General features: G+C 44.4%; 1 protein-coding gene across 1 annotated transcript in view; it reads left to right on the forward strand.

Annotated features, from left to right (window-relative positions):
- The window catches only part of LOC118362128 (brain-enriched guanylate kinase-associated protein-like), a 46,256-nt gene extending 39,814 nt beyond the window's left edge, over nucleotides 1-6,442 (forward strand). The window contains exon 6 of the mRNA XM_052485834.1: nucleotides 2,686-6,442. Coding sequence (XP_052341794.1) covers nucleotides 2,686-4,275 — 1,590 coding nt within the window. The 3' untranslated portion in view covers nucleotides 4,276-6,442. The remainder of the gene's footprint in view (nucleotides 1-2,685) is intronic.
- Nucleotides 6,443-17,038: the final 10,596 nt, after the last annotated feature.

The raw sequence follows: 17,038 nt of genomic DNA on the forward strand, positions 1-17,038 counted from the left end.
CACAATTGTTTACAGACAGATTATTTCACTTATAATTCACTGTATCACAATTCCAGTGGGTAGAAAGTTTACATACACTAAGTTGACTGTGTCTTTAAACAACTTGAAAAATTTTAAAATTAGAATGAAGACCAGCCTAAACTTTTGTTCTTCTTGTGGCTGTCCAGTGAATACAAGGGGAGTTCTATGTACTGTTAGCAGAGGGGACAGTCGTATGCACTGTTAGCAGAAGGGACAGTCGTATGCACTGTTAGCAGAAGGGACAGTCGTATGCACTGTTAGCAGAGGGGACAGTCGTATGCACTGTTAGCAGAAGGGACAGTCATATGCACTGTTAGCAGAATGGACAGTCGTATGCACTGTTAGAAGAAGGGACAGTCGTATGCACTGTTAGCAGAAGGGACAGTCATATGCACTGTTAGCAGAAGGGACAGTGTTAGCAGAAGGGACAGTCGTATGCACTGTTAGCAGAAGGGACAGTCGCACTGTTATGCACTGTTAGCAGAAGGGACAGTCGTGCATGCACTGTTAGCAGAAGGGACAGTCGTATGCACTGTTAGCAGAAGGGACAGTCGTATGCACTGTTAGCAGAGGGGACAGTCGTATGCACTGTTAGCAGAAGGGACAGTCATATGCACTGTTAGCAGAAGGGACAGTCGTATGCACTGTTAGAAGAAGGGACAGTGTTAGCAGAAGGGACAGTCGTATGCACTGTTAGCAGAAGGGACAGTCATATGCAATGTTAGCAGAAGGGACAGTCAGAAGGGACAGTCGTATGCACTGTTAGCAGAAGGGACAGTCAGAAGGGACAGTCGTATGCACTATGCACTGTTAGCAGAAGGGACAGTCGTATGCACTGTTAGCAGAAGGGACAGTCATATGCACTGTTAGCAGAAGGGACAGTCATATGCACTGTTAGCAGAAGGGACAGTCATATGCACTGTTAGCAGAAGGGACAGTCGTATGCACTGTTAGCAGAAGGGACAGTCATATGCAATGTTAGCAGAAGGGACAGTCGTATGCACTGTTAGCAGAAGGGACAGTCGTATGCACTGTTAGCAGAAGGGACAGTCGTATGCACTCTTAGCAGAAGGGACAGTCATATGCACTGTTAGCAGAAGGGACAGTCATATGCACTGTTAGCAGAAGGGACAGTCGTATGCACTGTTAGCAGAAGGGACAGTCATATGCACTGTTAGCAGAAGGGACAGTCATATGCACTGTTAGCAGAAGGGACAGTCGTATGCACTGTTAGCAGAAGGGACAGTCGTATGCACTGTTAGCAGAAGGGACAGTGTTAGCAGAAGGGACAGTATGCACTGTTAGCAGAAGGGACAGTCGTATGCACTCTTAGCAGAAGGGACAGTCATACTGCACTGTATGCACTGTTAGCAGAAGGGACAGTCGTATGCACTGTTAGCAGAAGGGACAGTCATATGCACTGTTAGCAGAAGGGACAGTCGTATGCACTGTTAGCAGAAGGGACAGTCATATGCACTGTTAGCAGAAGGGACAGTCGTATGCACTGTTAGCAGAAGGGACAGTCGTATGCACTGTTAGCAGAAGGGACAGTCGTATGCACTGTTAGCAGAAGGGACAGTCATATGCACTGTTAGCAGAAGGGACAGTCGTATGCACTGTTAGCAGAAGGGACAGTCGTATGCACTGTTAGCAGAAGGGACAGTCGTATGCACTGTTAGCAGAAGGGACAGTCATATGCACTGTTAGCAGAAGGGACAGTGCACTGCACTTTAGCAGAAGGGACAGTCGTATGCACTGTTAGCAGAAGGGACAGTCGTAGCGTTAGCAGAAGGGACAGTATGCACTGTTAGCAGAAGGGACAGTCATATGCACTGTTAGCAGAAGGGACAGTCGTATGCACTGTTAGCAGAAGGGACAGTTAGCAGAAGGGACAGTCGTATGCACTGTTAGCAGAAGGGACAGTCGTGTTATGCACTGTTAGCAGAAGGGACAGTCAGAAGGGACAGTATGCACTGTTAGCAGAAGGGACAGTCATATGCACTGTTAGCAGAAGGGACAGTCGTGCACTGCACTGTTAGCAGAAGGGACAGTCGTATGCACTGTTAGCAGAAGGCAGAAGGGACAGTCGTGCACTGCACTGTTAGCAGAAGGGACAGTCATATGCACTGTTAGCAGAAGGGACAGTCGTATGCACTGTTAGCAGAAGGGACAGTCATATGCACTGTTAGCAGAAGGGACAGTCGTATGCACTGTTAGCAGCCCAGGAGTGGAGGGGTTGTGAAAGTCCCACCGGGTCTCCTAGCTGGACTGAGTAAACACACAAGAATAAATTACTTCTCTAAACTCAAACTCTAGATTGGAGCCTAGGGAACAGCGTTGATAAAACAGCTGTGCGGATGTGGCGAGCATTCCATTCCATAACAGCGAGTTTGTGAAAATGTATGGGGAGATATGATAGTGGTTGTCAGACAGCATGGTCAATTAAGGAATATTTCGTTGGTCGATAAAGATTCGCTGGAAAAATCTTTAAAACATTACTTTGTTAGAGTAGTAAGTCCTCCTTTCTGTTTTTTATTGCTGTAATTTCTGAATCAACTTCTCTTCAATGAACTCCCATTTATTCATGTTTGTCTATCCATGTCTTTCTCCTTTCTATCGTTTAATATTTCTCTTCAACGCCCCTTTCTACTTCTCTCTCTTCAGCTGCCCATTGACTTCCAGGAGAGGGTGAGCTCCCACATGGAGAAGCAAGGCCGGGGCGTCACCATGGCGCTGTGCCACTCGCCCTACTCCGACGCTGTGCCCACCGCCGTCATCGCCAAGGTGCTAGAGAAGCCGGAGCCGGGCAGCAGCTGCCCCAACACCCGTTCGCCCAGCCCCCAGCCATTGGAGGATGAGGGCCATGACCATAACTTTGTGCCCACTAGCGCGGGCGGCGGCACCGAAAGCCTCCGGCGCCGCACAGCTTACCGCACATCGGACCTGTACTGCAGCGACACAGCCCTCTACTGCCCCGAGCGCTGGCAGGAGCGCAGACAGAGCGTGGATGTCCATGCCCGCCCCATGGGTCTAGTCCTCCAGTCCCAGAACTCCACAGACTCCAACCCCGAGGAGGAAGCCTTCCATTCGGGTAACTTCTCCCATCACGGGGCCCACTCCTTCCATGGAGAGTTTGCCGCAGGCTCCTTGAGGGCCTCTAGCTCCTACTCCAGCTTCAGCCAGGCATCGGAAGACGAGAAGGGCGGGGAAGGCTGCGGCGGTGGCCCCAGTAGCACCATGTCCTCCTCCCACCATGGGCTCTACATGGACTGGCGGGATGGAGGTTACGGCGAGCGAAAGAGCACCTCATCCTATGAGAAGGACAGCCCTCCTGGCCACAGTGTCTTCCCCAAATCCCACAGCTTCCAGCACATGGCAATGCCGCCTTCCCCCAGCCCTGCGAAAGGCGGCGGTGGCTCTTCACCGGCTTACGTATGCACAGCATCCTGCGGCTACAGTGAACCATACCACTCGCCGCTCATCGCATCGTCACACAGTGTGGGCTCAGCCCAGGGAGGAGGACCCCGGGATGTGGAGCGCTCCGATAGTCAGGCCAGCATGGTCAGCATGGTTGTCCCCACCGAGGAGGAACTGACTGGACGCTGGAGGCAGCTGAGCGTAGAGGACATCAACTCCTACTCCTTCAACCGCAACCCTGGCCGTGTGTCTCCCTACAGCTTCTCCGAGCAGCACTTTGCCATGGGCCCGGCCAAGATTAAACTGGGGCCTCTCTACAGCAGCTTCCATGAGGGGGACGACAACGTCTTCCTCCACAGCCATGTGCTGGACCAGTGCTTGGCTGCTGCCGCCAGTGGTGGCCTCTCACCCAGCCCCAGTCCCAGTCCCAGTCCCAGTCCCAAACACCCCAGCCTGGGCCTGCGGGGCAAGCCGGACAATCCCCCGCCCCTGTACAGAGCCAAGGTAGACAGCCAGGACTCAGAGTGCAGCCTGCAGTTCCTCTCAGGGAGCCTTAAGGATAAGGAGAGCGGGGCTGCTGGAGCGGCAGGGGGGAGCCTGAACAAGGAATACGTGGTCGTGAGCCCCAACAGCTCAGCTGAGTCCTTACATCACCAAAGCTCCCTGGAAGCCTCCAGTCTGCAGCACTGCCAGAGGGAGAGAATGAGGCCCAGCCCTAGCCCGGCACTTCCCAAAAAGAGTTCTCAACAATACCAAAAATTTGGAAGCACAGGAACAGGACTGAGCAGGAAGGACAGTCTGACCAAGGCCCAGCTGTACGGCACCCTCCTGAATTGAACCGCTCGGTAACACTTTACTTGGACCTGACAGGTATAATGCATTATGATGCGGTTATAATGCATTGTAAGACTTGTCATAAGCACGTATGACCCCCCTTAGAAATTCTTAATATTATCTCAATGACTAGATGATAGCAATTTTGAAAATGTGTTTCATAAAAGGACATAACAAACTGTAAACCTTGTGATAAGACATGAAAGCTCATACGTGCTTACAACAATTAATGAAGCATTATACCTGCCGGCTTCAAGTAGTGTAACCAACAGCTTCTCCTCTTATGCATGATGATTGTGTAGGTCTCCATGTTTCCGGTGGCAAGCACACAGTTGGTGTGGATGTGAGATGTTCTTGTATTCCGGCGAAGGCACGTTTCAAGCTGTATGAGAAGCTATACAGCTGTTGTTGTTGTTTTGGCTGTTTGTTTATGTCATGATACGGTGTAGTTATCAGAGATAACAGCCACTAGATTTCCGTACCGTTTCTTACAGTATATCATCCCCTTAGTCTCTCAGATAGCCATTCAGCAAGCTCAGAGCTATTTTGTGGAAGGCTCATATGTAAAACTATCCCTTAACCTTAACAATGACAGCATTGAGGCAGTAACTACTGTACATGCACTATTAGCATTTGAAGTATGTCAGTAAAACATGCCATTTAGTACCAAGCACATTGGTATCCTTTAGTACCAAGCATAACGCGTCCCATTCATTTGGGCAACAGACTGACTATTAGAGCCTCATTAGCATGGCATAACACCAACTAAAGGCTATCCATTATGTATATGATGTCCTGCTTCCAAGGCCTCATTTTCTCATCGACAAACTGCATGTTAATTATGCATATATGAATGGACTGGTTCTTCTAGGCAGAAAGTCATGGATATCTCCTGAACATTAGAGAGGCACTACAGAAATAAATGTTTATTTCTCTCACTCAATTAGCATATTGATACTTAGGAGGAACACGTCTGAAAAATACATTCGGTGTGTATTGGAATTAGATAAATCAAAGACAGTTTTAAAATACATATACTGTCGGTAACACAATATCAAAGACATTGTAAATACAACAACTGTAAAGTTGGTGGCGCAGTATGTGGTATTTTCCTGACGATAATACTAACAATATAAAGGAATATATTTACAATATGATTGGCAGGAATGTACCCCCAAAGAGCAGACATTGACAAGAGATAAATGATTTAAAAAGTTGCACAGCAGGTTGTCCAATATTCCATGTATCCAGGCTAGTGTTACTCTGTATGAATATTACATGTAGGAATTTGGCCCAAAGCACCCAACGTTTTAATGCCCAAATTGGAGAAAAAAAAGCATGAATTCAAATGCTGTTGCTTGAATTTATGAATACCCAACAACTAGTAAGTACATTTTGCCTTAATTCTGTTCAGTAGCTAGTCTACTCCTTTACTACAAGTCTGACAGTGGTATTTGTGTGTGTGTATCTACAGTATATCACAAAAGTGAGTACCGGTACACCCCTCACTTTTGTTGCCAGCGGTTTAGACATTAATGGCTGTGTGTTGAGTTATTTTGAGGGGACAGCAAATTTACACTGTTATACAAGCTGTACACTCACTACTTTACATTGTAGCAAAGTGTAATTTCTTCAGTGTTGCCACATGAAGAGGTTTACTCCAATATTTGCAAAAATGTGAGGGGTGTACACACTTTTGTGATATACTGTATATATATACATATATATATATACATATGTGTATATATGTATGTGTGTGTGTGTGTGTGTGTGTGTGTGTGTGTGTGTGTGTGTGTGTGTGTGTGTGTGTGTGTGTGTGTGTGTGTGTGTGTGTGTGTGTGTGTGTGTGTGTGTGTGTGTGTGTGTGTGTGTGTGTGTGTGTGTGTGTGTGTGTGTGTGTGTGTGTGTATATATATATATATATGAATGTTTGTGTGTGTATATATATGTGTGTGTACGTATGTATATGTATACAGTGCCTATAGAAAGTCTACAACCCCCCTTTGGATTTCATCACATTTTATTGTCTTACAAAGTGGCATTAAAAATGATTTAATTGTATTTATTTGGTCAACAATCCACACAAAATACTCTCATCTCAAAAGTGTTTTTTTTTGGTTGATTAATGTGGGAGGGAAAAAAACACTAATATACCTTGATTGATAAGAATCCCCCCGAGTCAATACGTGATAGAAATACCTTTGGCAGTGATTACAGTTGTGAGTCTTCTTGGGTTAGTCTCATAAGAGCATTGCATACCTGGATTGTGCAATATTTGCACATTTTTTTATTTTCAAAATCCTTCAAGCTCTGTTATGGTGTTGGGTATCATTGCTAGACAACCATTTTCAAGTCTTGCCATAGATTTTCCAAAACTATATTCCTTCGCTGTGTTTTTGCTGTTGTTGCAGTATGACTTTAGTGCCTTGTTGCATATATATGCATGTATTGGAACATTTTTATTCTGTATATTTGTATTCTTCTTTTTATTCTTTCATTTTGAGTTGAAATCGGAAGTTTACATAAACTTAGGTTGGAGTCATTAAAACTTGTTTTTCAACCACTCCACAAATCTCTTGTTAACAAACTATAGTTTTGGCAAGTCGGTTAGGACATCTACTTTGTGCATGACAAGTGATTTTTCCAACAATTGTTTACAGACAGATTATTTCACTTATAATTCATTGTATCACAATTCCAGTGGGTCAGAAGTTGACTGTGCCTATAAACAGCTTGGAAAATTCCAGAAAATGATGTCATGGCTTTAGAAGCTTCTGATAGGCTAATTGAAATTATTTGAGTCAATTGGAGGTGATCCTGTGGATGTATTTCAAGGCCTACCTTCAAACTCAGTGCCTCTTTGCTTGACATCATGGGAAAATCCAAAGAAATCAGACAAGACCTCATAAAACAATTGTAGACCTCCACAAGTCTGTTTCATCCTTGGGAGCAATTTCCAAACACCTGAAGGTACCACATCGGTACAAACAATAGTACGCAAGTATAAACACCATGGGACCACGCAGCTGTCATACCGCTCAGGAAGGAGACGCATTCTGTCTCCTAGAGATGAAGGTACGAAAAGTGGTGCGAGAAATGCAAATCAATCACAGAACAACAGCAAATGACCTTGTGAAGATGCTGGAGAAAACGGGGACAAAAGTATCTATATCCACAGTAAAACGAGTCCTATATCGACATAACTTGAAAGGCCGCTCAGCAAGGAAGAAGCAACTGCTCCAAAACTGCCATAAACTAGCCAGACTACGGTTCGCAACTACACATGGGGACAAAGATTGTACTTTTTTGAGAAATGTCCTCTGGTCTGATGAAACAAAAATAGAACTGTTTGGCCATAATGACCATTGATATGTTTGGAGGAAAATGGGGAGGCTTGCAAGCCGAAGAACACCATCCCAACCGTGAAGCACAGGGATGGCTGCATCATGTTGTGGGGGTGCTTTGCTGCAGGAGGGACTGGTGCACTTGACAAAATAGATGGCATCATGAGGATGAAAAATTAATTATGTGGATACCTTGAAGAAACATCTCAAGACATCAGTCAGGAAGTTAAAGCTTGGTCACAAATGTGTCTTCCAAGTTGACATTGACCCCAAGCATACTTCCAAAGTCGTGGCAAAATGGCTTAAGGACAACAAAGTCAAGGTACTGGAGTGTCCATCACAAAGCCCTGACCTCAATCCTATAGAAAATGTGTGGGCAGAACTGAAAAAGAGTGTGCGTGCAAGGAGGCCTACAAACCTGACTCAGTTACACCAGCTCTGTCAGGAGGAATGGGACAAAATTCCTTTATTGTGGGAAGGTTGTGGAAGGCTACCTGAAACTTTTGACCCAAGGTAAACAATTTAAAGGCAATGCTACCAAATACTAATTGAGTGTATGTAAACATCTGACCCACTGGGAATGTGATGAAAGAAATAAAAGCTTAAATAAAATTCTCTCCTATTATTCTGACATTTCACATTCTTATAATAAAGTGATGATCATAACTGACCTAAAATGGGAATAGTTTACTAGGATTAATTGTCAGGAATTGTGAAAAACTGAGTTTAAATGTATTTGGCTAAGGCGTATGTAAACTTCTGACTTCAACTGTAGGTCATTATTGTGGAGTCACTCCATTGTTGTTGCGCCATCATCAGTTTTCTTCCATCACAACCATTGAACTCTGTAGCTGTTATAAAATTACCAATGGCCTCATGGTAACATCCCTAAGCAGTTTCCTTCCTGTCCTGCAGCTCAGTTCAAAATGACGAATGCATCGTTGATGTGTCTGGGTGGTTTAATACATCATCCATAGCATAGTTATTAACTTGACCATGCTTGAAGATATATTCAATGTCTGATTTGTTATTGCTACCCATCTACCAATCACTGTGCTTTTTATGAGGCTTTCAAAAAGCTCCTTGGTCTTAGTAGTTGAATCTGTGCTTGAAATTCCATACTTGACTGAGGAACCTTACAGATGTTATATGGGGGACAGAGGAAGGGGTTGTCATTTAAAAATCATGTCAACCCCTATCATCTCACACAGAGTGAGTCCATAAAACTTATGATTGGTTAAGCCACATTTTATTTCTGAATTAATTAAGGCTTGCCTAAACAAAGGGGTTGAATTCTTATGCAATGACTATATTGTAGTTTAGTTATTGCATATTATTATTGGTATAAAAAAAATGTAGAATCAAATGTTAACTTTGACATTTTGGAGTATTTTGTGTAGCTCAATTACAAAACATTACAATTAAATCTATTTCAATTGCACTTTGTGACGCAACAAAATGTGAAAAAAGTTCAAGGGGGTGTACACTTTGTTTAGGCCCTGTATGTTGTTAATAATATTTCAAACAGACCATTAATATACCAGACAGATTTTCTACTCTACAATCTTGAACATTGTCGGCAGCAGCCGCATTGATCTCAAACCAAAACAAAGCACTTCTTGCTCTGACAAGTCCTCTCACTGTGGCGATTTATTTTGGGAATTAACTTCCCCCAAAACTTTATGACCGAGATACATTGTTCATGCCCTGGTCTCAGGATACCATCTGGGGGACGTGAACACCTCCAAAATACTGCTGAAGCCAGGGACAGAGAGGGCAAAGAGGCGATGCCTCCCCTCTGTGCACTGGCGTCACTGTAGCTCTTCCACCAGGCGTCCATTTTGGTTCTTTGTGTCCATTTTCGCAGAGATGACATTGTGAACAGACCTGATGATTTCCCTAAAGAGCAACAGTACTTCAATCTTAACTGCTGTACAGAAGGGTACGAGATTCTGACCCCGATAGACAGAGTATTTTTGTTGTGGATGTAACATAAGAAAATATAAATATATGTCATCATTACTATTGATATTTTTATCCTGGTTAAGTTGATGCTCTTTACTTTGACCCCTGAATAAATATCCACCTGTCCTGTTCTACCTCAAACTCCGTATGACAAATTACTTTTCAAGGAACAACAGGGCAGCTGGTTGTTTGATGCATGTTTCTATATTTTTGTTGTATGTTTATTTACCTAATAAAGAGGAGTATTGGACTGACACGTTGTGATCACCTATCATAATTATACACTGAGTGTACACAACATTTAGAACACCTTCCTACTATTGAGTTGCACCCCTTTGCCCTCAAAAAACATCTACAAGGTGTCGAAAGCTCTCCACAGGGATGTGTTGAATTCAGTCCTTCCCAAAGGTGTGTCAAGTTGGCTTGATGTCCTTGGGGTGGTGGACCATACTTGAAACACACTGGAAACTGTTGAGCGTGAAAAACCCAGAAGCATTGCAGTTCTTGATACAAACCGATACGCCTGGCACCTACTACCAGTGGTTTAAAGTACTTAAGTAAAAATACTTTAAAGTACTACTTAAGTAGTTTTGTGGGGTATCTGTACTTTACTATTTATATTTTTGACTACTTTTTCTTGACTACATTCCTAAAGAAAATAATGTACTTTTTACTCCATACATTTTCCTTGACACCCAAAAGTACTTGTTACATATTGAATGCTAAGCAGGACAGGAAAGTGGTCCAATTCACACACTTATCAACATAACATCCCTGGTCATCCCTACTGCCTCTGATCTGGAGAACTCACTAAACACACATGTTTCATTTGTAAATTATGTTGGAGTGTTGGAGTGTGCCCCTAGCTATCCGTAAATTTAAAAAAAAAAAATGGTGCCTTAAGGTTTGCTTAATATAAGGAATAACAAATGATTTATACTTTATTTTATTTTAGTAATTATATTTACTTTTGATACGTAAGTATATTTTAAACCAAATACTTTTAGACTTTTACTCAAGTAGAATTTTACAGGGTGACTTTTGCTTTTACTTGAATCATTTTCTATTAAGGTATTTGTACTATTACTCAAATATGATAATTGTGTACTTTTTCCACCACTGCCTACTATCATACCCCCTTCCACCACCATACCCCCTCCCACTACCATACCCCCTCCCACTACCATACCCCCTCCCACTATCATACCCCCTTCCACCACCATACCCCCTTCCACCACCATACCCCCTCCCACTACCATACCACCTTCCACTACCATACCCCCTTCCACTACCATACCCCCTTCCACCACCATACCCCCTCCCACTACCATACCCCCTTCCACCACCATACCCCCTCCCACTACCATACCCCCTTCCACCACCATACCCCCTCCCACTACCATACCCCCTTCCACTACCATACCCCCTTCCACCACCATACCCCCTTCCACTACCATACCCCCTTCCCTACCATACCACTACCACCTTCCACTACCATACCCCCTTCCACCACCATACCCCCTTCCACTACCATACCCCCTTCCACCACCATACCCCCTTCCACTACCATACCCCCTTCCACTACCATACCCCCTTCCACCACCATACCACCTTCCACTACCATACCCCCTTCCACCACCATACCCCCTTCCACCACCATACCCCTTCCACTACCATACCACCTTCCACTACCATACCCCTTCCACTACCATACCCCCTTCCACCACCATACCCCCTTCCACCACCATACCCCTTCCACCACCATACCCCCTTCCACCACCATACCCCTTCCACCACCATACCCCCTTCCACCCATACCCCCTTCCACCACCATACCCCTCCCTACCATACCCCCTTCCACCACCATACCACCCCACTACCATACCCCCTCCCACTACCATACCCCCTTCCACCACCATACCCCCACTTACCCCCTTCCACCACCATACCCCCTTCTACCACCATACCCCCTTCCACCACCATACCCCCTCCCACTATCATACCCCCTTCCACCACCATACCCCTCCCACTACCATACCCCCTTCCACCACCATACCCCCTTCCACCACCATACCCCCTTCCACCACCATACCCCCTTCCACCACCATACCCCCTTCCACTACCATACCCCCTTCCACCACCATACCCCCTTCCACCACCATACCCCCTTCCACCACCATACCCCCTTCTACCACCATACCCCCTTCTACCACCATACCCCCTTCCACCACCATACCCCCTTCTACCACCATACCCCTTCCACCACCATACCCCTTCCACCACCATACCCCCTTCCACCACCATACCCCCTTCTACCACCATACCCCCTTCCACTACCATACCCCCTTCCACTACCATACCCCCTTCCACTACCATACCACCTTCCACTACCATACCCCCTTCCACTACCATACCCCCTTCCACCACCATACCCCCTTCCACTACCATACCCCCTTCCACCACCATACCCCCTTCCACCACCATACCCCCTTCCACTACCATACCACCTTCCACCACCATACCCCCTTCCACTACCATACCCCCTTCCACCACCATACCCCCTTCCACCACCATACCCTCTTCCACCACCATACCCCCTTCCACTACCATACCCCCTTCCACCACCATACCCCCTTCCACTACCATACCCCCTTTCACCACCATACCCCCTTCCACTACCATACCCCCTTCCACTACCATACCCCCATACCCCCTTCCACCCCCTTCCACCACCATACCCCCTTCAAAGGCACATGCATTTTCTGTCTTGCACACTCACCCTCTGAATGGCACATATACACAATCCATATCTCAATTGTCTCAAGGCTTAAAAATCCATATTTAACCTGTCTCCTCCCCTTCATCTATACTGATTGAAGTGGATTTAACAAGTGACATCAATCACCAATAATACACCTGCAGATGTAATCAATGCCACCTGGTACAGAATCTCTGGCATTTGGGAATATTTCTTCAGATTGACAAATTGGACTGTGACAGGCACTGACATTCCTTTGATACGTGTCTCTTTAATATTCTACCTGTAGCCGGGCGGGTAGGAGCGTTGGCCCAGTAACCGAAAGGTTGCTGGATTGAATCCCAGAGCTGACAAGGTAAAAATCGTCGTTCTGCCCCTGAACAAGAAAGTTAACCCACTGTTCCCCAGGCGCCGAAGACATGGATGTCGGTTAAGGCAGCCCCGCACACCTCTCTGATTCAGAGGCTGGGTTAAATGTGGAAGACACATTTCAGTTGAATGCATTCAGTTGAATACATTCAGTTGTACAGCTGACTAGGTATCCCCCCTTTCTTTCTCATACAAAGCTTTTTTGTTGTGTTGGAGCCAGGCGCTTTACTTGCAGGGGGGACATGACCCCAATATTAGAAACTGGCTAATTTGACTCCCTCCCCCCTAAGTAAAATCCCCACTGTAAGTGCCAGGCAACTACTGGCTTTGCACCGCATTGACTCAGCACCAAATTTTCAGTTGCGCTCGGTCACCCAGAGCTAGTTTGTGATAAAGGGAAAAAGAGCTGAGCACGGCTTGTAAGGAGAACAAAGAAACAAGCAATTTCTCCTCTCTTTCCCATTTCATCGGTCTGCAATGTTTTTGCTTTGGTCTGCAGTTAGTTTAGCAGCTCACACTACATGCTCTCTTTCTTTCTTTTTGTGGTGTTTGCTGAGGATAAGTAGCTAGCTATATTCACGAGCTCTCCAATGTATAAATGTTTTTAAAGTTTATAACATGTAACCATTTCATAAATGTATTCCTATGTTGTTGTGTAACTAGCGAACTATAGGTGATATTGTGTAAAAATAGTTTTATACAGTGATGCAATGCTAGGTTGGCTATTTTAGCGAGGCTAGCTAGCTAAGCTAGCACCAAACCTAGCACAGTATCTGGATCATCCCCTTTTCTACTTCACTTTCAGATGAGCAGCACTCAGTGAGTCAGTGGTCACCCTTAGTGAAAAAGTAGCTAGTGCCCTTAATGTAGGTACCAATGCCAAAGAGGAGAAAAGACAGAAGATCTAGCTGGTCTGTCATAATATAATAGAGACAGTAGACGTAGCTGGTTCTTCATAATTCAATAGAGACAGTAGATCTAACTTGTATGTTGTAATATAATAAAGACAGATGTAGCTGGTCTGTATTAATATAATATAGACAGTAGAACTAGCTGTTCTGGCATAATATAATTGACAGGACATAAGATTTCTTTAGGGGGAGTGCCGAGGACAAAGTAAATGAGTAAATGTCTACATAGCTAGCTAGCTTGCTATGTTCACTCCAGGGCCTGAAACTCCCAGCGACGATTGAACATCCACTAAGAAAAGTCAGCAAAAACGTAAAAAAAACCATCAATGGAGAAGTCAACATACAAGTGTAAGTAAAAACAAATTCAAATAAGTTAGAAATTGTGCTACTAATGCACATGACGGCACAAACGCGTCTCGTAAAAAGTAAATATGTTTTTGTTTGGTTATCTTTTGGAAATTGTTGAAGTAAAAGATTTTCCTTCAGAATTTCCAGCTAGGCAGGGTAACGTTAGTTAGCTAATTAATTTATTTTTTAGCTATCATGCTGTAAGCGTATATTAATATAAGTAGACATGCACTCATAATTGACTGTAGCGCACATAAAAGCACACAGAGAGAGAGAGAAAGAGAGAGAAGAGAGAGAGAGAGAGAGAGAGAGAGAGATAGAGAGAGAGAGAGAGAGAGAGAGAGAGAGAGAGAGAGAAAGAGAGAGAGAGAGAAAGAGAGAGAGAGAGAGAGAGAGAGAGAGAGAGAGAGAGAGAGATAGAGAGAGAGAGAGAGAGAGAGAGAAAGAGAGAGAGAGAGAAAGAGAGAGAGAGAGAGAGAGAGAGAGAGAGAGAGAGAGAGAGAGAGAGAGAGAGAGAGAGAGAGAGAGAGAGAGAGAGAGAGAGAGAGAGAGAGAGAGAGAGAGAGAGAGAGAGAGAGAGAGAGCACTGCCAGGATTGCCATTTCAGTGGTTTTCCCGCCAAATTGGGCTACTTTGAAAATTACATTGTGGGTGAAAATGTATTGGTCACGGTTTGAGGTTTTTGGGCTACTAAGTTCCACTGTGGCCGGCATGGCATTTCTATTTTATATATATATTTCACTGTGACCTGCTGCTGCTGACTATCAGGCAGTGAGGCCGGCTGTTGCTGAGTGAGTGGTGTGGAGGGCCGGATAGTCCACTATTGGCTGACTCACATGAGTGAGAGGAGACGAGCAGCACAGCTGTGAACTTTTTACCAGTTGTAGGTAGGCTAATTCACTTCTCATTATGCGCAAGTGGACATTTGAAATGGAAGGTATGGAACTCGCCTGCATGCTTCTGTTATGGGGAAAAGTCCTCAATGAAACTGACATTAAATGTGGAGAATGATACATTTGCATCTGTTGGCCATCAAGTACATCATTTATATGCCATTGTAGGCTTCTGTAGGCCAGAGTTTCCCAAACTCTGTTATTTGGATGAGCTGTGTAGTGCTAGTGGGGGGTGGCTGCACCATCTCCATTGGGTTGAGGTCAGGTGATTGTGGAGGCCAGGTCATCTGATGCAGCACTCCATCACTCTCCTTCTTGGTCAAATAGCTCTTACACAGCCTGGAGGTGTGTTGGGTCATTGTCCTGTTGAAAAACAAATGATAGTCCCACTAAGCGCAAACCAGATGGGATTGTGTATCCCTGCAGAATGCTGTGGTAGCCATGCTGGTTAAGTGTGCCTTGAATTCTAAATAAATCCCGACAGTGCGATTTATTTGATTCAGTGATTGAAATTAAGACCCTGTCCTCAGTAGCCTATTCCAGCAGGCTATTGGGAAAAATAAGCACTTCTTACCTCGAAATACACCAAGCTATTCATTTTGAAATAATTAGTCTGTTAATTTGAACTAAGCAATCCGCTAAATCGTTCAGGTAATGTCTTTCAGCCTGAGCACTGCCGATGTTGAGGTAGGCCATCATTGTAAATTAGAATTTGTTCTTAACTGACTTGTGTATTAAATAAAGTTTAAATGAAATAAAACATTAAATTAAAAGGTACAGGGAGAGGACGAACAGGTTATCAGGTGAGAATTTGGAATTTGAGTTACAGAATTTGGAATTTGAGTTACAGAATTTGGAATTTGAGTTACAGAATTTGGAATTCCCAGTTTGGTAAAGTATGTTGCAGCACACAGATTAGAACTATAGGTTCAACTCCTCATCCTACAGCTGACTGTAGCCCAAGCGCTGTAACAAATGTTGTTGCCTCCATTCTGATTTCATTTGACTGTCATGGAGGTTGAAGAAGTGGCTGCTCTCAACAATGACACAAAGCAGACTGAACCAAGCAGGAGAAGCTGGATACCACAGATAGGAAAACAACAAATCATCATATGATATCATAACGTTTATATTTCACCCAGGAAGACTGTTAGGAAAGTTTGCTTGCCAAAGTCTTTCAGGATCCAATAACTACTTTCTCAGTTCTTAGATGAGTCTATGAGTTTCACAATGAGTTGGCAAGCACATTTCTTGAACAAATTTCTGTATTGGTAGAGATCATATTGGTAGAATATAGAAGTTGCTGAATATAGAGAGTAATTCTGACTTGCTATGTAATTGGGTCAGTGTCTGAATAAGGCAGATAGGCTTGAGCTGGATCCATACCCGCTACTGTCTGATAATAATAATAAACTCACAAAGCCAATGCTTTTAACAGTTTACCCTTTGAAATGTTAATTCAAAAACGTGTCTTTGATCCTCTGCACTGTAACGTAGCCTGACTGCATTTTACCCACCATGCAAGATTACGGCAGCCTAAACAACAGCAGTCGAGCCCTTTGGGAGTGACATACTTAAAACACAACATTTCCATAAAAAGCCTTTGTGTTGCCACCTTTCGCGTTGCCACCTTGCGCAGTGTTGTAGGCAAGCATACAGCTTTCGTATACAACGACCACACACAGTACAACACATGACAATGAACTTAGAATAGGTTGTAAAATGGAATTAAACACTTTTATTATAGCTGTGCCAGAGGTTGATCACACCGTTCATCTACAATATGAGTGAACATCCTATACACTAATTCCTAAGTAAGCTATGTTACAATACACATACAGTCCATTTGATTGAAGTTATGATATGAGCTAACCAATGGACAACTGACAGCAGTTTGATAAACAGGCAAGTCTTTGAATGGAAGTGAATGTCAGACTAAGTGACTAAGTGACATGTTAACATCCCTTAGCAGTTTCTTCTTCCGGCAGCTCAGATAGGAAGGACTGCTGAATGTTTGCAGTGTCTGGGTGTTATAATTAAATCCCCAAAGAAGAAAATCATCTATGAGAGCTCTCAGAGTCATTCCCCTTACCCTCTTCTGTGTCAATCGCTGCAAGGTCCTGATCTCGTCACCCCAGTCACACGTAGTCACCACAGTGGGCAGCACAGGGTGCAGAG

The sequence above is a fragment of the Oncorhynchus keta genome, chromosome 29, assembly GCF_023373465.1.
Source record: "Oncorhynchus keta strain PuntledgeMale-10-30-2019 chromosome 29, Oket_V2, whole genome shotgun sequence".
NCBI lineage: Eukaryota > Metazoa > Chordata > Actinopteri > Salmoniformes > Salmonidae > Oncorhynchus > Oncorhynchus keta.